Here is a 27,500-nt window from a genome sequence, read left to right on the forward strand (position 1 = left end):
GAGTCCCTGTAAAGCTCTTTGAGCACGTTTTGTGGATATTGCGCTTTTTAAATGCTCTAGGATTTTGGGATTTTTTTGTTTGAAATAATAATAAAAATAAAAATAAAATTCCCTTTATTCATCCCATAGAGGAAATTTGTCTCTAGGGTCTATTCCAAGGGGAGTGCTGTGCCACAAATTGAGCTAGGGTGAGGTGACTTGCTCAAGGCCACACAGCGCAGCGGCGGGTGATCGAACTCGGTACCTTTCGGGTACGAAGCAAAGACCGTACTGCTGAGCCACACTGCCCCCTAGATTACTATTACTATTACTACTGATACAGATTATTATTAAATGAATTGGCAATCCATGTGTAATGATGATGATAATAATGATGAAATTCTATGTCCAGGTCCAGCCAAACTCGTCCAATCTGGTATACAACACACTATTGGAACTTTATCTTCATGACATGGTCCACGAAAAGGTCATCTCTGTAAGTAAACGCAACACACTTGTGGCAGTTAGACACTGATAAAAGTTATATGAAAGTACAAGGTATTTAATCAGTCAACTGTCGTATGCTGGAAAGATGTGTATTTAAAAATTTGACCAGAAAAATCATCCTATAAATATCAATCGATTTAAATGGCCCTCTTCTTGGCAAAACCTCTCAAACCTGGGACTTTGCAAAGATTAAAGATTGATTTGCCAAGATGAGGGCCATTTAAATCGATTGACATTTGAAGGACGAGTTTTCTGGCCAAATTTTTAGAAAGATGTCTTTCCAGAGTACGGCAGTTAACTGGTTAAAAGATACATTTATGTGGAATACAGTCATGTTTTATTTTTATCTATTTGCGTTCCAGCAGCCAATATTGGATTTTTGTGATGTTAGGTAATTACAACATAATGTAAAATAATGTTAGCGGGTGGTTGGATGGGAGCATCACCCTTGAATCATATACCTATGATGTTCGCATGGGTGTACGATCCGATAGTGATGTCGTTTCTTCTCTTTACTAGCCTATCCTGCTTCTTTGGTTTGTGATTGTATTTTTGACAGGGGATATTTTTTTTCCTGTAAATCCTCTGCCTGTTTGTTCTTGGTTATTTATAATTTAGCTTATGATATCTTTAGGTTATGATTTTGATTGACATTTGTACTATTTTTGTTAGATTGCTTGTTTTTTTGTTTCAGCGGTCTCTCATATAACCTCAATTGTGTTGGAAGAGACCTAAAGCAACAAACAAACAAAAACAAACAAAAAAATAATGTTAATAATATTAATATGAACGTTTGTTATATATATGGGTGTCTCGATAGCTCAGTTGGTAGAGCACTCACTTTAGACACAAAGGAATTGAGATTGATTGTAGTGGATATTTTCTCTGCCCCCCCCCCCCCCCCCCCCCCCTGTCCACCCATCAGTGATTGGGTAGTTGGGTCTGTTTGATCTGGTAGAAACTACTTTGGGATAGAAAAAAAAGCGTCTTATCCAAAGGGTAGCAAGCAATTGCCATCAATTGCCATTGTCCATTTCACACTATAGATACTGGGATAAACACCGGCTCCATGGGCCTAATGACTTTTGTTAAATATGTTCAAAGTCCAGGACAATTTGATTGTATTATATACAAATCTACCTAGTACTACGAAAAATTATTAGAAATACGAATTTTTTGTTCTAGCTACAGAGCTGTATAGGTCTATTTGACTCAATAAATCTTAATGAGAAGGAAAGTTTAGCTTCTTAGAACCTATATTCAGGATATTGGAAAATTTTTGGGCCATGCTGAGAGCAAATTGTGTATTTCTAAAGCTATTTAAAGTGAATTTTTCTTCTTTTCCCCCCTTGGAAGCGACGAATTTTGGAAATTTCAAATAGGCAGCTGTGCATACAGCACTGTCTAAATGTGGCATTCATTTGCGGGGCTATGTGATCTAGTGGTATGACACTCGCTCTCGGATTAGAAGGTCCTGGGTTCGAGCCTAGCTCAGCACATGAGTCCTTGGAAAAGACTCTTTACTCACATTCTCTCACCGTACTCAGGTGTAAAATGAGTACTTGTGTTGCTGTTGGTCAGGGCCCCTTTGTAAAGCGCATTGAGCACATTTAGTGCATATTGCGCTATATAAAAGCTCTATTTTTTTGTTGTTTTTTCAGAATTTGTATTTTGGACCTTTCTTAAGCTAGGTGACTTTATTTAATTTATTTTCAACACTTGTTCCCAAATAATAGTAGTAATGATAATATTGTGATGGTTACAAGCAAATGAAATACGATTTTCATCTTTTTCTCTCCCATTCTTTTGTATCCAAAGGTTCGAGTTGAGCGAGAGAGGAAAACGTTGGAACTTCTGAAAAATCCAGATGTAAGCCCTCTTTCTTTTTTTTATTTTTAAAATTCCAAAGTACCAAACAGGAAACCATTTGGCTCAAATCACTTCTTCAGCCAACAACAACAACAAAAAAAAAAAAAACCTCAATAAAAACCAGATGACAACTATTTTAAAAAAAAATGTTTTAAAATAGTTTTATTGTTTTTTTTTTGTTCAGCCCGAAGCGTTGCTTGTTTGATTTTTTGTTATTTTTTTAAGCTGTTCTATTCATTTTTGTTTATTATTACTTTTTACAGTCCACAGCTTCGAGCAGTTTTTTATCGCATCGACTGGGCAGTAACTTCTTGCGTTGCAATCATAACCAGATGCTGATAAGAAAATTTCAAATTGAAATAATCAGATATCTAAATGTGTAGCTTTTCGTACGTATAGAAATTATTGTCACCCTCCCCAAGAAATCATCATATGAACTAAATCCAAATCTTATATTATTTAGCTTCTAAACAATTCTGGCTTAAAACCGATTTCTTCTTCTTCTTCTCTTCTTCTTCTCTTCTTCTTCTTCTTCTTCTCTCTTCTTCTTCTTCCCTTTTTCTTCTTCTTCTTCTTCTTCTTCTTCTTCTTCTCTCTTCTTCTTCTTCTTCTTCTTCTTCTTCTTCTTCTTCTTCTTCTTCTCTTCTTCTTCTTCTTCTTCTTCTTCTCTTCTTCTTCTTCTTCTTCTTCTTCTTCTTCTCTTTCTTCTTCTTCTTCTTCTCTTCTTCCTTCTTCTTCTTCTTCTTCTTCTTCTTCTTCTTCTTCTTTTCTTCTTCTTCTTCTTCTTCTTCTTTCTTCTTCTCTTCTTCTTCTTCTTCTTCTTCTTCTTCTTCTTCTTCTTCTTCTTCTTCTTCTCTTCTTCTTCTTCTTCTTCTTCTTCTTCTTCTTCTTCTTCTTCTTCTTCTTTCTTCTTCTTCTTCTTCTTCTTCTTCTCTTCTTCTTCTTCTTCTTCTTCTTCTTCTTCTTCTTCTTCTTCTTCTTCTTCTTCTTCTTCTCTTCTTCTTCTTCTTCTTCTTCTTCTTTCTTCTTCTTCTTCTTTTCTTCTTCTTCTTCTTCTCTTCTTCTTCTTCTCTTCTTCTTCTTCTCTTCTTCTTCTTCTTCTTCTTCTTCTTCTTCTTCTTCTTCTTCTCTTCTTCTTCTTCTTCTTCTTCTTCTTCTTCTTCTTCTTCTTCTTCTTCTTCTTCTTCTTCTTCTTCTTCTTCTTCTTCTTCTTCTTCTTCTTCTTCTTCTTCTTCTTCTTCTTCTTCTTTCTTCTTCTCTTCTTCTTCTTCTTCTTCTTCTTTCTTCTTCTTCTTCTTTCTTCTTCTTTTCTTCTTCTTCTTCTTCTTCTTCTTCTTCTCTTCTTTCTTCTTCTTTTCTTCTTCTTCTTCTTTTTTTCTTTCTTCTTCTTCTTCTTCTTCTTCTTCTTCTTCTTCTTCTTCTTTCTTTTCTTCTTCTTCTTCTTCTTCTTCTTCTTCTCTTCTTCTTCTTCTTTTCTTCTTCTTCTCTTCTTCTTCTCTTCTTCTTCTTCTTCTTCTTCTCTTCTTTCTTCTTCTTCTTCTTCTTCTTCTTCTTCTTTCTTCTTCTTCTCTTTCTTCTTCTTTTCTTCTTTTCTTCTTCTCTTCTTTATTATCATCATTTACTATCTGTATTTTTATCATCATTATCACCACTATTTTAATTACTTTTTTTTCGCCTATTACAAAGCTGTAAACTAACAATAAACGCCTATTTGGATAATAAAGATATTTAATTATTATTATTTTATTATATTATTATTATTATTATTATTATTATTATTATTATTATTATTATTATTATTATATTATTATTATTATTATTATATTATCATTATTATTATTATTATTATTATTATATTATTATTATTATTATTATTATTATTATTATTATTATTATTATTATTATTATTATTATTATATATTAATAATTGTAGAAATTAACATTTTGGAATGTCCCCAAAAAATAATGTCTATGTCTTGTAATAAATTAGGTAATAGAATATCCTGAAATTTCTGCTTATCATTATTATTATTATTATTATTGTTATTATTATTATTATTATTATTATTATTATTATTATTATTATTATTATTATTATTATTATTATTATTATTGTTTTTCCTTAACTAATTAATTCATTAATTTTCTTTTTCACTATTTATGATTTTTGTATTTCTATTATTTTGAAGGCCAATTACGACATCGACCAAGCCCTCATTCTGTGTCAAATGAACAACTTCAAGGCTGGAATTCTGTACCTTTACGAGAAGGCTCATTTGTAAGTTGTCTCATTAGCCTGTTTATTTTATTCATTTCTTATAATGGATTATTCTAAATAGTAAAAATAAACTGATTATTGATTGGTTGTAAATATGGTTGATTTTAAAAGACTTTACGAACCAGTTGCTCTTTTATTTTATGTGACATTCAGTTTCTGGGCTCCAAAGGGCATACATCAATCGCAACCCCCCCCCCCCCCCCCTTTCCCCACCCTCTCCTCTATTTTTTAAAAACCTTTATTGATCAATATTATCATGAGTCGTATTTTTAACTTATTTTAAAATCAATATTTTATTCTGATTTGTAAAATTATTTTCTACAGATACCAGCAGATTCTTCGTTACCACATGGAGCACTTTGAATACGTCCACGTCATCGAGACGTGCAAGAAATTTGGGTGAGTCAATTTCTGTCCATCATTTAGGCTCTGCCTGTCCCATCGTTCACATAGCCATTTATCTGGGTGGGGATCCTGACCTCCCATAGCGGGCAGGGGGGTACATACTGTGTCTTCTATCCCCTTATATCTGTTTTCCAACATGCTTACTGTCTTTGTCTTGGAATGAGATTACTTGGTTTTGTCCTGGCCCTGGCCCGAGTCCTGGCTGGGAGGGAAACAGTCAAATGCATAGTTATTGTTTTGAGAGATGATATTTTTTCCTTGTAAATCATCTCTCTGTTATGTATTATTATATTTATTTTTAATGTATAATGTAAGCATCTGAGTGTATTCCTCCTTGTTGGATTTTGTGCTTGTGTCCGGATGAGACTTATAGGTGATCTCAGGCTAAGTACATTGATGGTATGCTCTTGGAATCTACATCTGATCCCTATTTGTTCCCAATTCCCCTTTGTCTTACTCTCTCTTGGGTGCTTTAATTGTAATTCTAGAACTTTCGACTATCCTATTTTCTTCCTATTTACTGGTGCTGATATGACCTAAATGTGTTGCAAGCGCCGTAAAACTCTTAAAAACAAAAAAAAAAACATAGCCATTTATGAAATAATTTGTTTGCTTTATTTAACCAGCTAACTGCCGTGCCATGGAAAAACGTGTTCTTAAAAGATTTGACCAGAAAACTTATCATTCAAATATCCATTGATTTATATGACTTGACAAAGTCCCAGGTTTGAAAGAGTTTGCCAAGATGGGGGTCATTTAAATTGATCGATATTTGAAGGAAAGTTTTATGGCCAAATTTTTTTAATACATGTTTTTCCAGAGTAGGGCAGTTGAGGTTGAGCACCATACATTAACGCTGGACTTACTTTGACTCAAGCCTCTTGATTCCTTGTGGACATTAGGTTAGGGGCTGCAAAATCACACTTCCATCTGACTCAGTTTTTGGAAGTCTTCTCTATCTGGGCCCACGTTTGTCCGGCTATCTTCAACTTCAACTTAGACTCAATGCTTCATCGCCATGTTTGATTTGGTCGACCAACCAACCTTCCTCTTTCCTTGCGAGTTCCAGTCCAAAGCCTGCCTGGTGATATATTGCTTGTAGGCTTCCTAAGGGTATGGCTAATCCAGCCCCTTTTCCTTTTTTTATTTTTTTTTATCTCCGTTTCAATAAGTCACTGGTTCAGTTTTTGGAACAGTTCTCCATTTGTGATGATGTCCGGCTACCTGATCTGTAGGATATTTCTGAGGCACCTGTTTATGAGTGCTTGAAGCGTATTCTTGGTGGTTTTAGTAGTCACTCGCCATGACTCTGAGCCGTAGATTCCTCTTTTTCTCTGTTCTTTAATATTACATGTATTAAATTTATTTTATTTTTCCATGGCAAGAGGTAGAGGATAAAAAAAAAAGAAGAAGAGATTTCCATACATGTATTAATATTTGTTCCCTTTTTATCCCTCAGACAACAAGATCCACAGTTATGGGTTCAAGCGTTGTCTTATTTTGCATGTAAAGAAGAAAATTGTAAATCCCAATTGTTGGAAACTCTTTCACGTATCCTTTTCTCTTTGGGATTGGATGAATATATCGGATTTTGATTTGATGATACACTAGAATATATAATAATAATAATAATAAAAATATAATAATTAATAATAATAATAATAATAATAATAATAATAATAATAATAATAATAATAATAATAATAATAATAATAATAATAATAATAATAATAATAATAATAATAATAATAATATAATAATAATAATAATAATAATAATAATAGTAATAATAATAATAATAATAATAATAATAATAATAATAATAATAATAATAATAATAATAATAATAATAATAATAATAATAATAATATATAATAATAAAATTAATAATAATAATAATAATAATAATAATAATAATAATAATAATAATAATAATAATAATATTAATAATAATAATAATAATATTCATTAATCATTCATTCGAGTAACTGCTCACCGAAACATGACTGAAAAATATTAAGTTTTCAGTTTCTTTTTGAATGTTTCTAGGACTGTTGATTCTCTTATTTTACTATTTTTAAAAAAACTATTTTCACCATTAGAATCACTAAAAAAAATTCCTTAATTTAGTCGAAAGATATTGACAAAAAAAACTTGCTGCCTCCTCTAATGGTGATCCAAATACTCGCCCACAATTCGTCTGCAACCCTGTCTGTTGTCAAGGTGGGTCGTTGCTTTCACTCAATGAGTTGATGACAAGATTAATGAAATGATTTTAGAATTATACTTGTTTACCTTCTCTTGTTTGATGTAGGTAGTGTCTACTTCTGCCCCCCCCCCCCCCCATCTCTCATCCTCTTTTTCTCTTTTTTTTTCCCCCATTTTTATTTTTATTTTCTTATTAATTCTTTTTTCAAGTGTTATACCCTTTTTTTTATTTGACGGTAACAATGTTAAGTTTTCTTAAGAGCAATAATAAGCAAGTAATTACGTTTTAAAATTTTTTGTTGTTGTTGTTGTTTATCATGAAAAAGGCTATCATTTTTTACTTTTCTGAGCATATTGTAAATTAATTAATTTTTGAACATTATATTTCATTCACTTATTTTATTAATGTTTTCTTTTATTCATCTTAAGAACGCCACTACCACATTATCTCATCTATAGTGTTTCATTCATCCGGTTTCGTTGATAAAGGGGAAACCCGAAATGCCCATTTTATCTGTTTTTTATATATTAAATTAAAGCTTACATTCAATTTCACATTGTTATTTATTTTATTAAAGAGCATTTATCATTAAGATAATTTTGTTCCAGGATTACATAATTCGCAGACTTCAATTGGAAAACGACCAAATTGCTGAAGACGAACGTCTGATCAAACAGTACAGGGAGGACACAGAGAAGAAACGAAATAAGATTGAAGAATTGAAAACACAGTGAGTTTTGCTTGAATACCTTTGTATTTCATTTTACAAGTTTACTTTTATACTTATTACTTGTACAAATTAATATACCTCCAATGTTTTATCTTGGCACATTTTAAGGCATTTGTTTTACGTCTGTTTTCCTTAAAAAGTTGAGTTTTTTATATAGCGCAATATCCACTAAATGTGTTCAAAACGCTTTACAAAGGGTTCCTGTCCAACAGCAACACATGTAGAATGAGACATGACGCCTGTTAGGGGATATTACAATTTTTTCCAACAAGTACAACACTGTTAACGGTACTCATTATACTCCTGAGTACGGTGAGAGAATATGAGTAAAGAGCCTTTTCCAAGGACTCAACTATGCATCTTTTACAAGTTTATACTTCTATACTTATTTCTTTCTTATACATATTAATATACCTCCAAATGTTTTATCTTAGATGTCATGTTTGAAGACATTTGTTTTACGTCTGTTTTTCTGTGAGTGAAATAATGCATTACCACTCCCTTAAAGGGCAGGGAGGTAGGTACTTACTGTATCTTCTATCACCCTATATCAGTTTTCCAACTTGCTATCTGTCTTTGTCTCGGAATGAGATTGCTTAGTTTTGTCCTGACCCTGGCTGAGAGGGAAACAGTCAAATGTATAGTTAGTTTTGGGAGATGATATTCTTTTTCCTTGTAAATCATCTCTCTGTTATGAACTGTTATTTTGTTTTATTCTTAACATAAGATTTGTAAACATTTGAGTGTATTCTTCTCAGTGGGGACTTGTGCTGGCGTCTGGGTGAGACTTTTAGGTGATGTCAAACTAAGTGCACTGATAGTCTGCTCTTGGAATCTACATCTGTTCCCTATTTGAACCTTTTCCCCTTGTCTTACTTTTTCCTAAAGTCCCTTTAATGGTACATCTAGAAAGTTTTTACTATCCAATTTTCTGCCATTTTACTGGCGCTCATATAACCTAAATGTGTTGCAAGCGCTGTAAAAACCCTTAAAAACAACAAAACAAACAAACATTATCTAGTTTTCTACCAGTTGTTATTCATTGTTTACTTCTTTTGACCTGTATGATGTTTATTTCTCGTGATTTCTTGTTTTATTCCAGAGCTAAAGTGTTTCAAGCCTCAAGGTGTAATATCTGTATCCATTCTCTGGAATTGCCATCTGTCCATTTCCTGTGTGAACCACACTCTTACCACCAACAGTAAGGTTTCAGTTCTACTACTTCGATGGTCGGCAGATCAAACCTCTGAAGTCCTGATTTTCATGATCGGTGGAGCAAAACTCTGAAGTCTACATACGAGCTTTGCGCACCATGTTTTATTTCATTTGGATGGATATCATCAGAGGTCTGAAATGCCCAAAATTAAAAATATAACATGCTGCGCCAAGATCGTATGTAGACTTCAGAGTTTCGATCCACTGATCATGACTGCTGCCTCCACTTATGGTGATCCAAATACTCGCCCCCTTTAGAGGTTTTGATCCGCTGACCATTGACATTTCATTTCATGCCAAATATAAACTGTCTCAGCACCTGTGATGTGTGGATGTGTGATGTGACGCATTGGGAAATCTGGTATCTCCCGTAGTCTATATTGGATTGCCCAAAAGGGAATATTAATGTTGATTAATTAATTAATTACTACTACTACTACTACTACTACTACTACTACTACTACTACTACTACTACTACTACTACTACTACTACTACTACTACTACTACTACTACTACTACTACGACTACTACTACTACTATATACTACTACTACTACTACTACTACTACTACTACTACTACTACTACTACTGCTACTACTGCTACTACTACAACTACTACTACTACTACTACTACTACTACTACTACTACTACTACTACTACTACTACTATTACTACTACTACTACTATTACTACTACTACTACTACTACTACTACTACTACGACGAAACATTTGATCCATTTTGCAATGTATTTATATATATTTTTTAAAAATTGAACACGAAATGAAAAATGGCAAACTCAATTTTTGTATCGATATGTTTTTACTTTTATCATAATTTTTTTTTCCTTTGTTGTCATTCCAGATGTTTTGAAAGCTACTCGGAAAATGAAAAAGAATGTCCGTTGTGTGCCACTGAAAATAGGTAAAGATGAGAAGATGTGAAATATAATTTATTTCATAAGTCATTCTTTTCAGTTTAAAAAAAAATGAGAATGAGGGCCTTTGTCGGACTATTTCCATTTTTGGAATTGGTTGGTCATAGGTCATTTCTTTGTCTGGTCAATCCACTGATAGTCGTTCTTGTGATTGGTAGGTCATAGGTCATCTCTTTGTCTAGTCAATCCACTGATAGTCGTTCTTGTGATTGGTTGGTCATAGGTCATTTCCTTGTCTGGTCAATCCACTGATAGTCGTTCTTGTGATTGGTTGGTCATAGGTCATTTCTTTGTCTGGTCAATCCACTGATATTCGTTCTTGTGATTGGTAGGTCATAGGTCATCTCTTTGTCTAGTCAATCCACTGATAGTCGTTCTTGTGATTGGTAGGTCATAGGTCATTTCTTTGTCTGGTCAATCCACTGATAGTCGTTCTTGTGATTGGTTGGTCATAGGTCATTTCTTTGTCTGGTCAATCCACTGATAGTCGTTCTTGTGATTGGTTGGCCATAGGTCATTTCTTTGTCTGGTCAATCCACTGATAGTCGTTCTTGTGATTGGTAGGTCATAGGTCATCTCTTTGTCTAGTCAATCCACTGATAGTCGTTCTTGTGATTGGTTGGTCATAGGTCATTTCTTTGTCTGGTCAATCCACTGATAGTCGTTCTTGTGATTGGTAGGTCATAGGTCATCTCTTTGTCTAGTCAATCCACTGATAGTCGTTCTTGTGATTGGTAGGTCATAGGTCATCTCTTTGTCTGGTCAATCCACTGATATTCATTGACCCATTCCTTGACGCTCTTGGGCCTAAGAAAATGATTTAACTTGGTCTGGCCAAGACTGTGGCTGGGATCCTTTGGTGAAAAGAAATAAGTCAGATGTACGTGTACCATCAGGAGACGGTATTTTGATTGTTGATATTTTGTTTCTTCATCTTCCAGAGCCATAAATAAACCCAAAGACAGCTCGAGTCAACCCCGGTGTTTTGTGACATTAAGGCTGTGGTGTTTTGTTTTCGGTGTGCGGCTATGTGGTCTTGTGGTATGACAATCACCCTTGGTCCAGAAGGTCCAAAGTTCAAGTCCCGCTCTGAGTAGTGCCTGGTGGAGTCATTGGAAAGCATTCTTTACTCACATTCTCTTTCAGGTGTAAATAGCGTTGACTCTCTCAGAAAAAAAAATGTCACATCGCCTATCGGATGTCTTGTCTCGTCCTTCATGCTACGTCTTGCTGTTAGCTTGGACCCGCTGTAAAGCACTGTGATCATGTTTAGTGGATATCGAACTGTATAAATGCTCTGGTTTAAAATATTTATTCATAAACAGAAATACAGACCAAGCTGGTATTGGGGACACTGCTTTTATTGGGACAATTCCTTAGGAACGGAATTTTGTCTTTATGAAAAGTCATAACCTTTCCCTTTCCCAGCTGCTGTCAAAGTGTGATACCACTAGAACACATAGCCGGCCTGTTTGTGTTAGCGTCTGTCACGACAGCCAATCGGATGTGTGGTCAAAGTCCTGGGTGGGGATCTTGACCTCCCATAGTGGGCAGGGAGGTACATGCTGTGTCTTCTATCCCCCCATACCCGTTTTCCAATTGTTTCCGGTCATTGTCTTGGAATGAGATTACTTAGTTTTGTCCTGATCCTTGCCGGAGTTCCTTGCCTGGGAGGGAAACAGTCGAATGTATAGTTATAGTTTTGGGAGATGATATCTTTTTCCTTGTAAATCATCTCTCTGTTATCCATTTATTATGTTTAGTTTACATATTTTATTATATGATTGGTAAACATTTGAGTGTATTCCTCTTAGTTGGGACCTGTGCTTGTGTCTGGATGAGACTTTTAGGTGATCTCAAACTAAGTACTACTTTGGCGGCGTGCTCTTGGAATCTACATCTGTTCCCTATTTGAACCAATTCCCCTTTGTCTTACTTTTTCTTTTGTGCTTTAATTGTAATTCTAGAACTTTTTACTATCCCCTTTTCTTCCTTTTTACTGGCGCTGATATGACCTTAATGTGTTGCAAGCGCCGTTAAACCCTTCAAAACAAAACAAAACATATGGTCAAAGTTAAACCGTTCTTCATAGTCGTCACCGAGATGTGAACCATAGAATTTACCTGTACCTCTTGTCAGTGTCATTGACTGCCATCATCACGTTCATGGTCAATGGGTAGACAACACATTCTTAATTCCTTGCTTACTTATGCAACCGTTATGAGTTGCATATTCGTTGATTGTTGTGTGCAGTTAGATTTGTCTCTCATTGTTTGAGGTAGATTAAGGTGTCGTTTTGTCTTTCATTAAATAAATAAATAAATCAAATTCCCTTTATTTATCCCATAGGGTAAATTTGTCTCTAGTTTCTATTTGGACTGGAATAACCCAGGCGTTTGCCGCAGTGCCACGCCGCAAATTGAGCTTAGGTGAGGTGACTCGCTCAAGGCCATGCAGCGCAACAGCCGGTGATCGAACTTCGGTACCTTTCGGGTACGAAGCAATGACCCGTACGAAGCAATGACCCTACTGCTGAGCCATGCTATCCCGTAAGACGTGAAATGTCACTCAGTTTCAAGGCCTTGGCTTAATTGGGACGATATGCCGTTAACCGAGCCGTACCAATAAACCGGAGTGGAGGGTCCAGCAGTTCTTTCTTTTTTTTTATTTTTTTTTTATTTTTTACAAAATTATTGATTTTCTCCAGTTTTCTTTGATATATAAAAAAGTTCCAATTCAAAAATATAAATCTTATGCATAAAATAACTTGATATTTGTGGGGGGGTATGGAATAATTTGTGTGTGTGTATATATGTGTATGTATTTATTTATCACTTCGTTTACTTTTTATTTATTATTATTGCTATTGTCTATTGTGAAGCGCTATTGAGCTTTGTAAATGGATATGGCACTATATAAATTTCCCTAAACACTACATATTCATCCTTTGTCATGAACAGATATAACTTGAATAGGATCTTTATTCACAGAGTTAAAATTGAAAGGAGATGATCCAAAGTAATTGACATACTTTTCATATCCATTCCCTTCTAGAAAAATTATGGACATAATTCATGCCCAGAAGCAGTCTAAAGATATACACGAGACATTCCATAATCAGGTATGGTCGCCTAGATATTCCCAGTGTTAAACATCTTGTCGGACATTTAAAAAGGAATAAACCAAAATAAATATAACGGCTTCAAACAAGAACAAAATACCAAAACACAGAATGTTTCAGGCTTTAAACCCTTCCTCAACCAACAAAAAAAACCCCATAAATACATTACCTAAACACCAGATAGATGGCAGTCTGTCTGGTTTTTATATAATGTATTTAACGGTTTGTTTTTTTTTGGCTGAAGAAGAATTTTGAGCCCAAAACATATCGTGTTTTGGTATTTTGTTCTTGTTTGAAGCTGTTATATTTATTTTCGTTTATTACTTTTTACAGTCCACAACTTCTAGCAGGCTGGTATCACTTTGAGTTATAGTTAATATTTATTTTTGTTTTTTTCAAAGTTAAGTTTGAAATATTTTTATAATGAATATGGTTAGAATGGTATGGATGTGGCTAGAATGGTATGGATATGGTTAGATTGGTATGGATGTGGTTAGAATGGTATGGATATGGTTAGAATGGTATGGATGTGGTTAGATTGGTATGGATGTGGTTAGATTGGTATGGATGTGGTTAGATTGGTGTGAATATGGTTAGAATGGTATGGATATGGTTAGAATGGTATGGATGTGGTTAGAATGGTATGGATGTGGTTAGATTGGTGTGAATATAGTTAGAATGGTATGGATGTGGTTAGATTGGTGTGAATATGGTTAGAATGGTATGGATGTGGTTAGATTGGTGTGAATATGGTTAGAATGGTATGGATGTGGTTAGATTGGTATGGATATGGTTAGAATGGTATGGATGTGGTTAGATTGGTATGGATGTGGTTAGATTGGTGTGAATATGGTTAGAATGGTATGGATGTGGTTAGAATGGTATGGATATGGTTAGAATGGTATGGATGTGGTTAGAATGGTGTGGATGTGGTTAGAATGGTATGGATGTGGTTAGATTGGTATGGATGTGGTTAGAATGGTATGGATGTGGTTAGATTGGTATGGATGTGGCTAGAATGGTGTGAATATGGTTAGAATGGTATGGATATGGTTAGAATGGTATGGATGTGGTTAGAATGGTATGGATGTGGTTAGAATGGTATGGATGTGGCTAGAATGGTATGGATGTGGCTAGAATGGTATGGATATGGTTAGAATGGTATGGATGTGGTTAGATTGGTGTGAATATGGTTAGAATGGTATGGATGTGGCTAGAATGGTATGGATGTGGTTAGAATGGTATGGATGTGGTTAGAATGGTATGGATGTGGCTAGAATGGTATGGATGTGGTTAGAATGGTATGGATGTGGTTAGAATGGTATGGATGTGGCTAGAATGGTATGGATATGGTTAGAATGGTATGAATATGGTTAGAATGGTATGGATGTGGCTAGAATGGTATGGATGTGGTTAGAATGGTATGGATGTGGTTAGATTGGTATGGATGTGGCTAGAATGGTGTGAATATGGTTAGAATGGTATGGATGTGGCTAGAATGGTATGGATGTGGTTAGAATGGTATGGATGTGTCTAGAATGGTGTGAATATGGTTAGAATGGTATGAATATGGTTAGAATGGTATGGATGTGGTTAGAATGGTATGGATATGGTTAGAATGGTATGAATATGGTTAGAATATAATAGGTTTGGTTTATCCAATGTCATATTTCTAGTCTTATTTATTATTAATGTAAAGCCTTGCTCAATAGAAGAAATAAACATTTTAAATGTGGTTTTACGTGGTAGTAGTAATAGAATTGAAGTAAAAAATAAAAAAAGTAGTCCTTCAGAGGCATGAGGCTCATGGAGCTGGAGTTTATCCCAGTTTTTATAGCGGGAAAAGGACAATATCAATATCAGTTTCTTGTTACCCTTAGTCTAACACACACTGGGTGGGGTTCCTGACCTCCCATAGTGGGCAGGGGGGTACATACTTAGAGGACGAGAGACGCATGTGCACAACCAACATGACGTTCTCTCTCTAATAACTTTTCCGCTGGTGACATCACAGACTATGGGTGATGTCCAATCAAGGGACGCTACTCTTCCGCTAATCTCATTCCCGATTGCACCCAGGATCTGCTTTGGTCCCCTGGCGTGTGAAGCGAGTGTGTCAACTGAGCTATCGGGACCCCTAATGTTGACGTAAAGGCCATATTAAACTATCCTTATGTATCAACATAATCAACGGGGGGGCGAAGTGTCAGAGTGGTTAAGGCATAACACTGTGATCCGGATGACCCGGGTTCGAAGCCCGCTTCAGGCACTTTCGTTTTTTTCCTTGAGCAAGATTATTAACCCCCAATTTGCTCACTTGGACAACATGGGTGATTCCTGTTGACATCAGACATCTTGTTTGATGAATTTCTTCGTGGAATGGCTAGGCGACGATGTCTTATGATATTGTGGCGCAAAAGGCATAATATTTTTTTTTTTTTTTTAATGTATCAACATAACGTTTATAAATTCAAATGTATTGATTTAATGTTGTTTTTTATAATGATATGTCAAAAGAAAGGGCTATGATTATGAATTCATTTTATTTTTCTGACAGCTGGAAAGGGCTCCAGATGGATTTTCAGTCGTGGCTGACTATTTTGGACGCGGCGTCTTCAACAAAGTAACTGTGATCACCGACTCACCATCAAGAGGTGTGCTGCCTATGTCGACTAACAGATGAAGGACTGCTATAGGAAGACATCTAATTATTTTAGAGTTTTATGACTGTCTAAAGATTAAAGTCTTGAGTAGCTGGATGTGTTTAGGTTGGGGAAGAGGGTGGGGGGATGGAGGATGATTTAGTACTGGATTGCCTGATGGTGAATGTTATAATGGATAAAGGTCTGAACAAGAGTGTACGAAAGTGATCACCGACTCACCATCAAGAGGTGTGCTGCCTATGTCGACTAACAGATGAAGGACTACTATAGGAAGACATCTAATTATTTTAGAGTTTTATGACTGTCTAAAGATTAAAGTCTTGAGTAGCTGGATGTGTTTAGGTTGGGGAAGAGGGTGGGGGGATGGAGGATGATTTAGTACTGGATTGCCTAATGGTGAATGTTATAATGGATAAAGGTCTGAACAAGAGTGTACGAAAGGTGATGTGGAGGATGATTTAGTACTGGATTGCCTAATGGTGAATGTTATAATGGATAAAGTTCTGAACAAGAGTGTACGAAAGGTGATATGGAGGATGATTTAGTACTGGATTGCCTAATGGTGAATGTTATAATGGATAAAGTTCTGAACAAGAGTGTACGAAAGGTGATATGGAGGATGATTTAGTATTGAATTGCCTAATGGTGAATGTTATAATGGATAAAGTTCTGAACAAGACTGTACGAAAGGTGATATGGAGGATGATTTAGTACTGGATTGCCTGATGGTGAATGTTATAATGGATAAAGGTCTGAACAAGTTTGTACGAAAGGTGCCAGACAAAGCAAGAAAGAAAAATGGAAAATAAAAACATCCCTAAAAAAACAATCAATCTGGACTGGGGATAGAGTCTCAGACCCCTGGAGCCTCTGTGGTGTAATGGTAGCACGTCTGACCGGTAACCAGATGGTTTGAGGTTCGATACCCAGTTGAGGTCGACTGATTTTTTGGGGTGTGTTTTTTTTTTTCTTGTATTTTTCTTTCTTGCTTTGTCTGGCACCTTCACACACACGTGTTCAGATCTTTATCTATACTGGTGCCTGCTCCTTAATTTCTTTAATTTGATCTGTTGTAATGGAAGAATTAGAGTTTTACAGAATACCAGTCAATGTTATTTTATCAATGAAGAATTACCAGTCAATGTTATTTTATCAATGAAGAATTGCATTGGTTTAATATGGTTTCTGTTGTAAGATTGATGAGGATTCAGTTTGTGTCTTTGTGTGGTTATTTGGTCCAGCGGTATGACACTCGCCTTTGGGTCGGAATGTCCTGGTTTTGAGTCCGGTGCTGAGTTGAGTCCTTAGAAAAGGCTATTTACTCACATTCTCTCACTGTACTCAGGTGTGACATGTGTACCTGGCCCTGTAACAGTGTTGTCTCTGTTGAAAAAAAATTATTATATCACCTAATAGGCGTCAGGTCTCGTCCTACATGTTCTGTGTTGCTATTGGTTAGGGACCTTTTGAAAAGCGCTGTGAGCACGTTTAGTGGATATTGCATTATATAAAAGATCAATTTTTTTTTGGTTTTTGTTACGAAAAACTTTGCTTTTGTGCAATCTGAACCTTACTGGTACGACAAATCTGCCTGGCCGGGAGAGTGTGACTTTATATCTCTATGCCGTCGATCTAGGGTTGTTTTTTTTCGTAATGTTAATGTATTGATGTTTTCATTGTTTTGTGGGTTTTTATTTTTGTTGGCTGGAGAAGGGTTTTTAGCCTGAAAACACTCGGCGTTTTGGTATTTTGTTCTTTTTTTCAAGCTGTTATATTCATTTATATATATTTGTAAATAAGTAAATATTATTCTTGTGTTATTTAATATGTGAGTTTAAATTTAACATTTTCAACCCCTGGATGGAATATTCATCAAGCCTTATAAAAGGATTTTGCTTGAATTTTTGTTCAAGTATTTTACTGTCTTTGACATACAAACAGGGTGTGTCTGAATCAAGTTTGTATCACTGTCAGGGTATCAGGGTGTGTCTGAATCAAATTTGTATCACTGTCAGGGTGTGTCTGAATCAAATTTGTATCACTGTCAGGGTGTCAGGGTGTGTCTGAATCGAGTTTGTATTACTGTCAGGGTGTCAGGGTGTGTCTGAATGAAGTTTGTGTCACTGTCAGGGTGTCAGGGTGTGTCTGAATCAAGTTTGTATCACTGTCAGGGTGTCAGGGTGTGTCTGAATCAAGTTTGTATTACTGTCAGGGTGTCAGGGTGTGTCTGAATCAAGTTTGTGTCACTGTCAGGGTGTCAGGGTGTGTCTGAATCAAGTTTGTATCACTGTCAGGGTGTCAGGGTGTGTCTGAATCAAGTTTGTATCACTGTCAGGGTGGCAGGGTGTGTCTGAATCAAGTTTGTGTCACTGTCAGGGTGTCAGGGTGTGTCTGAATCAAGTTTGTATCACTGTCAGGGTGGCAGGGTGTGTCTGAATCAAGTTTGTGTCACTGTCAGGGTGTCAGGGTGTGTCTGAATCAAGTTTGTGTCACTGTCAGGGTGTGTCTGAATCAAGTTTGTATCACTGTCAGGGTGTCAGGGTGTGTCTGAATCAAGTTTGTGTCACTGTCAGGGTGTGTCTGAATCACAAGTGTGGAGTGTGGAAAGTAAAAGGAGAATAAGATTTCTGGTTGCTTAGGGTACATAATATGCAGCGTGGCTTAGCTATATAGTCTTTGCTTCTTACCCCAAAAGGTACGGAGTTTGACTACCAGTCTCGCTGTGTGGCCAACCAGCAAGTCACCTCGCCCTTGCTCACTTTTCGGTGCTGCACTGTGGCTAAAGTCAGATTATCCCTCGGATGAATAAAGGGAATTTTATTTATTTATTTATTTATTTACTATTTATTTATATATTTATTATTTTATTTTATTATTTTTTAGATTTTTCTATAAATGTACATGTTTAAGATTTTTTACCAATTTGTTACAAAGGAAATCCTTTTGTCGACCGATAACTACAACAAAATTATCTTGTCACTTTCTGTTGAAATGAATGATGACCTTAGATTCCATAAATAGACAGTAGCCTTGTGTAAACTGCTAGATGAGTTTTAGTTGGTAAAGCCTTGATTTCTTTTGTTTATTACTTAACTGTCTCACTTTGGAAAAAACTCATATTTAAAAATTTAGCCAGAAAACTCGCCCTTCAAATAACGTTCGATTTAAATGACCCTCATCTTGGTAAAAACTCTCAAACCTGGGACTGAAGGAAGACTTCACGAAGTCCCAGGTTTTTGAGAGTTTTTGCCAAGATGAGGGTCATTTAAATCGATCGATATTTGAAGGACGAGTTTTCTGGCCAAATTTTTAAAGATGAGTTTTTCCAGAGTACGTCAGTTAGCTGGTTAAGCTAAATAAATCAATTTCTTATTTCAATAACTTTCTAATGTGTTTGAGTGGGAGAGTCCAGAGGCTGTGAACTGTGAGATTTTCAATAAAAATTAACATGGAATGAAATTACAGTTTATAATGAGTTTTAATGAACGAATTCGAAGGTTGACTGAAGTAAAGAATGTATCAATAAAGATGAGAGAAATAGATTGAAATGGTACGGACATGTAAAGAGACCAGAGAGGGAGTACGTGGGAAGGAAAGTATTGGACTTGCAATTAGTGGGAAAGAGGCAAAAGGGACGCCCGAAGACTGGATGGTTGACTAAGGTAAAGGATGATATGAAAGAACTGGGCCTGGAGGAAGATGATGCTCTGAACCGAGATACATGGAGATGTGGCCTTCATTATGGCAACCCTTCAAAATGTGGGATAAGCTGAACGAAGAAGAAGAAGAATGAGTTTTTTAATTGTATCTCTATTTGTGGCGTATCGTTTCTAGGCAGGTTGAACAAGATTCCAAAAAGTTCCCATCGATGGCAGGGAGGTTCTTACTGTGTCCTCTATTCCCCTGTATGCATTTTCTGATATATTGGATACCCTGACTCTAACCCACCATCCATTTCAGGAGATCCGACTTTGTGTACTGCCATAGTGGGCAGGGAGGTACATATTGTGTCTTCTATCCCCTTATATCTGTTTTCCAACTTGCTTTCTGTCTTTGTCTTGGAATGAGATTACTTGGTTTTGTCCTGACCCTGGCCGGAGTCCTAGCTGGGAGGGAAACAGTCAAATGCATAGTTATTGTTTTGGGAGATGATATTTTTTTCCTTGTAAATCATCTCTCTGTTATGTATTATAATGTTTGTTATTTTTAATGTGACAACAAGATATGAAGTGAGTAGAAAAGTGCCAGAAGACAATAGAGAATAAAATTTTTTTTTTCGCGGCGGTGGTGGGGTTTGAACCTGCGACCTTATTGGTACGACAACTCCGCCTGGCAGGTGAGAGCGTGGCTCTACCGTGTGAGCTATCCACGAACACAAAATATTCGTTTCAAACCCAAAGTCATTTCTAGATCCCTCTCTCACCCACTTCTTGAGATCGCCGATTCGTTCACCACCATCGCGAAGTAATTTTGACCAGCAGTTAAGCTTAATAGCCAATATTCTCATCACAAACATATAACATAGAAACGATTGAGACATGGAGTATGCTCCGGTGTATGGGGTGAATTTTTAATTCAGAAAAGTGAGTGGAGCAGGCACTTATGTTGGTAACAACAAGATATGAAGTGAGTAGAAAAGTGCCAGAAGACAATAGAGAATAAAAAATTTTTTCGCGGCGGTGGTGGGGTTTGAACCTGCGACCTTATTGGTACGACAACTCCGCCTGGCAGGTGAGAGCGTGGCTCTACCGTGTGAGTTATCCACGAACACAAAATATTCGTTTCAAACCCAAAGTCATTTCTAGATCCCTCTCTCACCCACTTCTTGAGATCGCCGATTCGTTCACCACCATCGCGAAGTAATTTTGACCAGCAGTTAAGCTTAATAGCCAATATTCTCATCACAAACATATAACATAGAAACGATTGAGACATGGAGTATGCTCCGGTGTATGGGGTGAATTTTTAATTCAGAAAAGTGAGTGGAGCAGGCACTTATGTTGGTAACAACAAGATATGAAGTGAGTAGAAAAGTGCCAGAAGACAATAGAGAATAAAAAATTTTTTCGCGGCGGTGGTGGGGTTTGAACCTGCGACCTTATTGGTACGACAACTCCGCCTGGCAGGTGAGAGCGTGGCTCTACCGTGTGAGCTATCCACGAACACAATATTCGTTTCAAACCCAAAGTCATTTCTAGATCCCTCTCTCACCCACTTCTTGAGATCGCCGATTCGTTCACCACCATCGCGAAGTAATTTTGACCAGCAGTTAAGCTTAATAGCCAATATTCTCATCACAAACATATAACATAGAAACGATTGAGACATGGAGTATGCTCCGGTGTATGGGGTGAATTTTTAATTCAGAAAAGTGAGTGGAGCAGGCACTTATGTTGGTAACAACAAGATATGAAGTGAGTAGAAAAGTGCCAGAAGACAATAGAGAATAAAAATTTTTAAAAAAAATTTATTTTTAATGTGTAATGTAAGCATTTGGGTGTGTTCCTCTTTGTTGGATTTTGTGCTTGTGTCCGGATGAGACTTATAGGTGATCTCAAACTAAGTACATTGATGGTTTGCTCTTGGAATCTGCATCTGATCCCTATTTGTTCCCAGTTCCCTTTTGCCTTCCTTTCTCTTGGGTGCTTTAATTGTAATTCTAGAACTTTTTTACTATCCCATTGTCTTCCTTTTTACTGGCGCTGATATAACCTAAATGTGTTGCAAGCGCCGTAAAACCCTTAAAAACAACAAAAACAAAACAATCTTCTTCTTCTTCTTCTTCTTCTTCTTCTTCTTCTTCTTCTTCTTCTTCTTCTTCTTGTTCTTCTTCTTGTTCTTCTTCTTCTTCTTCTTCTTCTTCTTCTTCTTCTTCTTCTTCTTCTTCTTCTTCTTCTTCTTCTTCTTCTTCCCAGTGTTATTTGAAAGGAGACATCTTTCTTCATAAATTAACCATTCGATACGGTATCGCTGTCAAGATAATCGGTGCATCATCATCACCATATGTCAAAAAGCGAAACTAATCATGTTGTGTGGAAGCTATGCTTTATAATATAATACGATTCAACAGTCGTAACTTCACTTCCCTCGTAATGACGCATGGTAACTTAGTAACTGGCTCTAAACTATAGGAACAATGGCGGACGCTCTTATGAAATATTTCTCCGACGAGCATAAAAGCGTATCCAGAGGGGGGAAAAAAACACATAAATCTGATCAAAAACACATAAATCTGATCATGTTTTGACTTTTACACATTCTGATCACAAGACATATGAAAAGTTTTAGCCAGAATGAAGAATAAAAAGTACAGATTTTCTTTGTTTAGAACAGCGATGGTCGCCGTTGCTGGGCGACGTGACATCAGACTATTGAATCCAATTGATGGTACGCCCGTAACTCAGCGTTAACCAATCAGAGTACTTCCTGCCATTTACCCCGTTCCGTCCCCTTAACTATTTATTTCTTGTTAATTGTTAACAAAAACACATGAGCTGCCCTTAGTGTGTCATACCGTGGCCTTCGTAAAATTATGGCCTGACACTGACCAAAAAATGACGCCAAAATGCCAGTCTTTGGCCACAAAAGAAAACAGATCGTGAGTTGTATTCAATAGTTCAACCAATGAAATAACTTGTTTTCATGAGCTCTACTAACAACAACTCACTAAGCGGTGCAAAAACCAAATAATGACGTAAAACTGCCAGTCCTTTTGGATTTCAGTGTCAGGCTATAACATAACGATGGCTACGGTCAAACACACATATATAGGTCAAGCCGAGGAAGTGAGTTAAAAAACACATTATTTTGACACAATGATACAGGAATCACATCGCAATGCTTGACAACACTGCATTTTCTTCAATCATCTGTGTTAAAGCTGTGAGTGATGTTCAGCATCTGTGTTTTTTGTTTTTGTTTTTTATTTTTCCCGGCAAGTACTTTATGTGGCTGTCGGTCTTCGGTTCACGGTCCTCGGTTGATTTCAGGGGCAAAATATTACTTTACTTTAAATGTTATAGTCAACAATAAAATCACTGAAATGTTTATTCGATTAGTTTTAATAAAATATATGATAACTGACATAATTTTCAAAAGTCACTGTATGTGTTGATTGTATAACTCGAGACTCAAACTATAGATAGTTCGAAGATGACGTCACTCAGGTCTTTGTTATTGTCTTTTGCCATCCGCGTTTATGAGTAATGCTCACTGAACTGCATTAACCTGACTATAAACGTTCAAGGAAATCCACCGTTTTGTGCGTTGGTCCGTTATACTTCCGGATGGCAATGTTATGAGCTTCTCAGCCAAGCGCATACTATCTATTAGTTATATAGATAGTATGCGCTTGGCTAAGAAGCTCATAACATTGCCATCCGGAAGTACAACGGACCAACACACAAACTCTGTGTAACCATGAACTTTTATAGTCTGGTTAATACAGTTTAGTGAGAACAACTCACAAACGCGGATGGCAAAAACAATAACAAAGGCTTGAGTGACGTCATCTGCATACTATCTATAAGTTATATAAGATTATAGTAAAAAAAAAGTTATCGATGTTCATAGCTTGACAGGCAGAGCAACAAGAGGTCACGGAGGAGCCGTCAATTTTTTGCGTCCAAAATTCAGGAACGACAGATATCAGGGGAGACACCTACAAAAAAAAAAGGAAAATGGTACGTCAAAGGTCATTCCAGCGAGTTATGCCCCCTACACGCCGAACGTTTTACCGGTCGGTATACCGTTTCCGGAATTCCGACGGGTAGAACATTAGGTGTGTATGGGAATTGGCCGTCAGAAATGTCATTTCGGCATGAGACAGAAAAATATTTGACATGTTAAATATTTTTGGGGGTTGCCACCTGAGGGCAGCTTCAAATTAAATTAAATTAAATTGAGTTTTATATAGCGCAATATCCACTAAATGTGCTCAAAGCGCTTTACAACAGGTCCCTGGTCAACAGCAACATTTAACATGTAGGACGGGACATGACGACTGTTAGGCGTTATTACAATTTTTCGGATAAAGACAACGCTGTTAACGGCCAGGTACTCATTTTACACCTGAGTACGGTGAGAGAATGTGAGTAAAGAGGCTTTTCCAAGGACTCAACTATGCGCCGAGCGCGAGGCTCGAACCCAGGACCTTCCGATCCGAAAGCGAGTGTCATACCACTAGACCACATAGCCGCACAGCTTTCTTTGGATCTTTGTTTTTTTTTTTTTTTTTTTTTTTTTTTTTTGTTTTTTTTTTTTGCCTGAGAGCAAACTTGTTAACCCATCAATGTCCAAAATATCACTGGGTGGGGTTCCTGACCTCCCTGGGTGGGGTTCCTGACCTCCCATGGTGGGCAGTGAAGCACTTACTTTGTCTTCTATCTCCCCTATATCTGTTTTCCAACTTGCTTTCTGTCTTTGTCTTAGGATGAGATTACTTGGTTTTGCCCTGGCCCTGGCCGGATACCCTGGCTGAGAGGGATACTGTCAAATGTATAGTTATTGTTTTGGGAGATGATATTTTTTTCCCTTGTAAATCTGTTATGAATTATTAGAATATTTGTTGTTTTGAATGTATAATGTAAGCATCTGAGTGTATTCCTCTTAGTCTGGATGAGACTTTTAGCGGATCTCAAACTAAATACATTTATGGTATGCTCTTGGAATCTACACCAATTCCCTATTTTAACTAATCCCCCTTTGTCTTACCTTTTCTTGAGTGCTTTAATTGTAATTCTAGAACCTTTTACTATCCCATATTCTCCATTTTTACTGGCGCTGATATGACTTAAATGTTTTTGCAAGCACCGTAAAACCATTAAAAACAAAACAAACAAACAAAAATATCAATCCGATCTTAAATTATGAAATACATCTTTGAACTCAGCAGGTCCAAATTAACGAAGTCCATGTGTGCGTACTCGCCTCGATTCAATGCTTATTTATAGAAATACTTTTAAAACTTATATATTGCATTGATTTACCGTGTTGTTTTTCCGGATTGATGAAAGAGTAAGATTACTCTCTCTCTCTCTCTCTCTCTCTCTCTCTCTCTCTCTCTCTCTCTCTCTCCGTCTCTCTCTCTCCCTCTCTCTCTCTCTCTCTCTCTCTCTCTCTCTCTCTCTCTCTCTCTCTTTCTCTTTCTTTCTTTCTCTCTTACTTCCTTTCTTTCTCGCTCTCTTTCTATCGAACTCGGTACCTTTCGGGTACGGAGCAAAGACCGTATCGCTGAGCCACGCTGCCCCCTAACGGTCAGGTACTAATTTTACACCCTAGTACGGTAAGAGAATGTGAGCAAAAAGACTTTTCCAAGGACTCAAGGACTCGCCGATCGAGGCTCGAACCCAGAACCTTCCGATCCGAAAGCAAATGTCTTTCCACTAGACCACATAGCCGCACATACACACGTTTAAGTAGTTTTACACTTTCAATGAGGTAGGAACCATTTTTTATATCACACTTTTCTTCCCTTTCCATTCTAATACGTACACAAGAAGACCACAAGAAGTATACAAAAAGAACCTTTACAATTCATTCTGACATCGTAGCTTTCATGAATACTTAGTTCTACTTTTATTTTTCATTTCCGATTCCTCGTCATGAAGCTTAAACAGCTCAAGTCGAGACTATCTTGTGTACATGTGGATGCCCAGAGCAGACGAAGGAGCACATCCTTAAAGAATATCAGGACGGAACTCAAACAGCTCAAGTGGGGGGCGAGTCGAGACCAACTTGTGTATATGTGGATGCCCAGAGCAGACGAAGGAGCACATCCTTAAAGAATATCAGGACGGAACTCAAACAGCTCAAGTGCTGGCTAGTCGAAACCAACTTGTGTACATGTGGATGCCCAGACCAGACGAAGGAGCACATCTTTAAAAAATACCAGGACGGAACTCAAACAGCTCAAGTGCTGGCTAGTCGAAACCAACTTGTGTACATGTGGATGCCCAGACCAGACGAAGGAGCACATCCTTAAAGAATATCAGGACTGAACTCAAACAGCTCAAGTGGGGGCTAGTCGAGAGCAACTTGTGTACATGTGGATGCCCAGAGCAGATGAAGGAGCACATCCTTAAAGAATACCAGGACTGAACTCAAACAGCTCGAGTGGGGGCTAGTCGAGAGCAACTTGTGTACATGTGGATGCCCAGAGCAGACGAAGGAGCACATCCTTAAAGAATACCAGGACTGAATTCAAACATCTCAAGTGGGGGCTAATTGAGAGCAACTTGTGTACACGTGGAAGCCCAGAGCAGACGAAGGAGCACATCCTTAAAGAATCCCAGGATGGACACAGCTGTACTGATCATGACCCAAGAGTCTGCTCCCCAGATGCTGGAGTGGGTTCGGTGTTGGAGGGACAAGCCATGATGATGAGCTCAACTGGAGAATGTTAGACTTGTATGCGAACGCAGACCTGCCTAGCACTACGAAAAAGTCGTAGAAATACGAATTTTTGGCTTCAGCTCCAGAGCTGCATTCGCCTCTTTGACAGAGTAAATCTTGTTCAAAAGGAAAAGTTAGTTCCTTAGATCCTATATTCAGGACTTTGAAGCTTTTGTGGATCATGGTGATGGCAAATTATTGATTTGTAAATCTGTTTATAGTGACTTTTACTTTTTTCCCCTTGGAAACTACGAATTAAAATAAATCAAGTAGGCAGCTCTGTGAACGGATAGGAAAGAAATGTGTGATGTCCAAAAAGAACAAAAACAAAAACAAACAAAAAACGATCTGGTTCCTATCTCATTGAAAGTGGAAAATTACTCTTCCGGAGGACTGAATACTTACTTTGTGTAAATGATCTTCCGGTTTCAGAGTGATGGGCATCTTATTTCCTAGTCAAAATATATGCTGGTCGTCATTAAAGATCATCTATCCTCTCTCTTTTACGTCCCGTAATCCTATGAATCTGTTTATAGATCCTGCTACGTAAATAGTTATGTCACCTTATGATTCAATATGTAACCTATTCATTATTTGTTCTCCTAAGGACTGGTTACATATACACTTCCAATGATTTAGGAACCATAAAAGTGAAAAGTGTTACGTAACGCCTTTTCTTCTGTATTGAACTGGAATCATTATTATTATTATTATTATTATTATTATTATTATTATATTATTATTATTATTATTATTATATTATTATTATTATTATTATTATTATTATTATTATTATCATTATCATTATTATATATTAATTATTATTATTATTATTATTATTATTATTATTATTATTATTTTTATTATTATTATATATTATTATTATTATTATTATTATTATTATTATTATTTTTATATTTAGTTCTAATTTTCACACATACCCTCTGTCATCCGTTGCTTGGCCGTAAATGGATGTACTACTGGTTCAATGTAGACCTGCGGAAAGTACTTTGGGATGGGCCAACGTCCTGTCCAAAATTTGAACAAAAATAATCTTCAAATGTCTCTAAAAAATACAAACTAAATACGGAAAAAAAATAATAAAATGAAATAAAATTAATAACAAAGCAACTCAATAAAATTCTCTTCATTCATCTCTAAGAGAACGTTTGCCTTTTAGGTCTATTACATAA

The 27,500-nt window shown here is 36.5% G+C and overlaps 1 protein-coding gene across 3 annotated transcripts in view; it reads left to right on the plus strand.

The window, feature by feature from the left end:
* LOC144964435 (vacuolar protein sorting-associated protein 11 homolog) overlaps positions 1-16,765 on the plus strand; it is a 63,841-nt gene extending 47,076 nt beyond the window's left edge. For 2 of the 3 annotated variants that reach the window (XM_078898685.1, XM_078898684.1), the window contains exons 18-28: positions 392-475; positions 2,305-2,355; positions 4,545-4,633; positions 4,958-5,032; positions 6,498-6,589; positions 7,176-7,261; positions 7,856-7,977; positions 9,080-9,178; positions 10,059-10,118; positions 13,186-13,252; positions 15,810-16,765. In XM_078898685.1, coding sequence (XP_078754811.1) covers positions 392-475; positions 2,305-2,355; positions 4,545-4,633; positions 4,958-5,032; positions 6,498-6,589; positions 7,176-7,261; positions 7,856-7,977; positions 9,080-9,178; positions 10,059-10,118; positions 13,186-13,252; positions 15,810-15,935 — 951 coding nt within the window. In that variant the 3' untranslated portion in view covers positions 15,936-16,765. The remainder of the gene's footprint in view (positions 1-391; positions 476-2,304; positions 2,356-4,544; positions 4,634-4,957; positions 5,033-6,497; positions 6,590-7,175; positions 7,262-7,855; positions 7,978-9,079; positions 9,179-10,058; positions 10,119-13,185; positions 13,253-15,809) is intronic. The other variant, XM_078898686.1, reaches the window with a different exon arrangement.
* Positions 16,766-27,500: the final 10,735 nt, after the last annotated feature.

The sequence above is a fragment of the Berghia stephanieae genome, chromosome 2, assembly GCF_034508935.2.
Source record: "Berghia stephanieae isolate SIO BIC M18660-M18661 chromosome 2, UCSD_Bste_1.3, whole genome shotgun sequence".
In the NCBI taxonomy this organism is placed as follows: domain Eukaryota; kingdom Metazoa; phylum Mollusca; class Gastropoda; order Nudibranchia; family Aeolidiidae; genus Berghia; species Berghia stephanieae.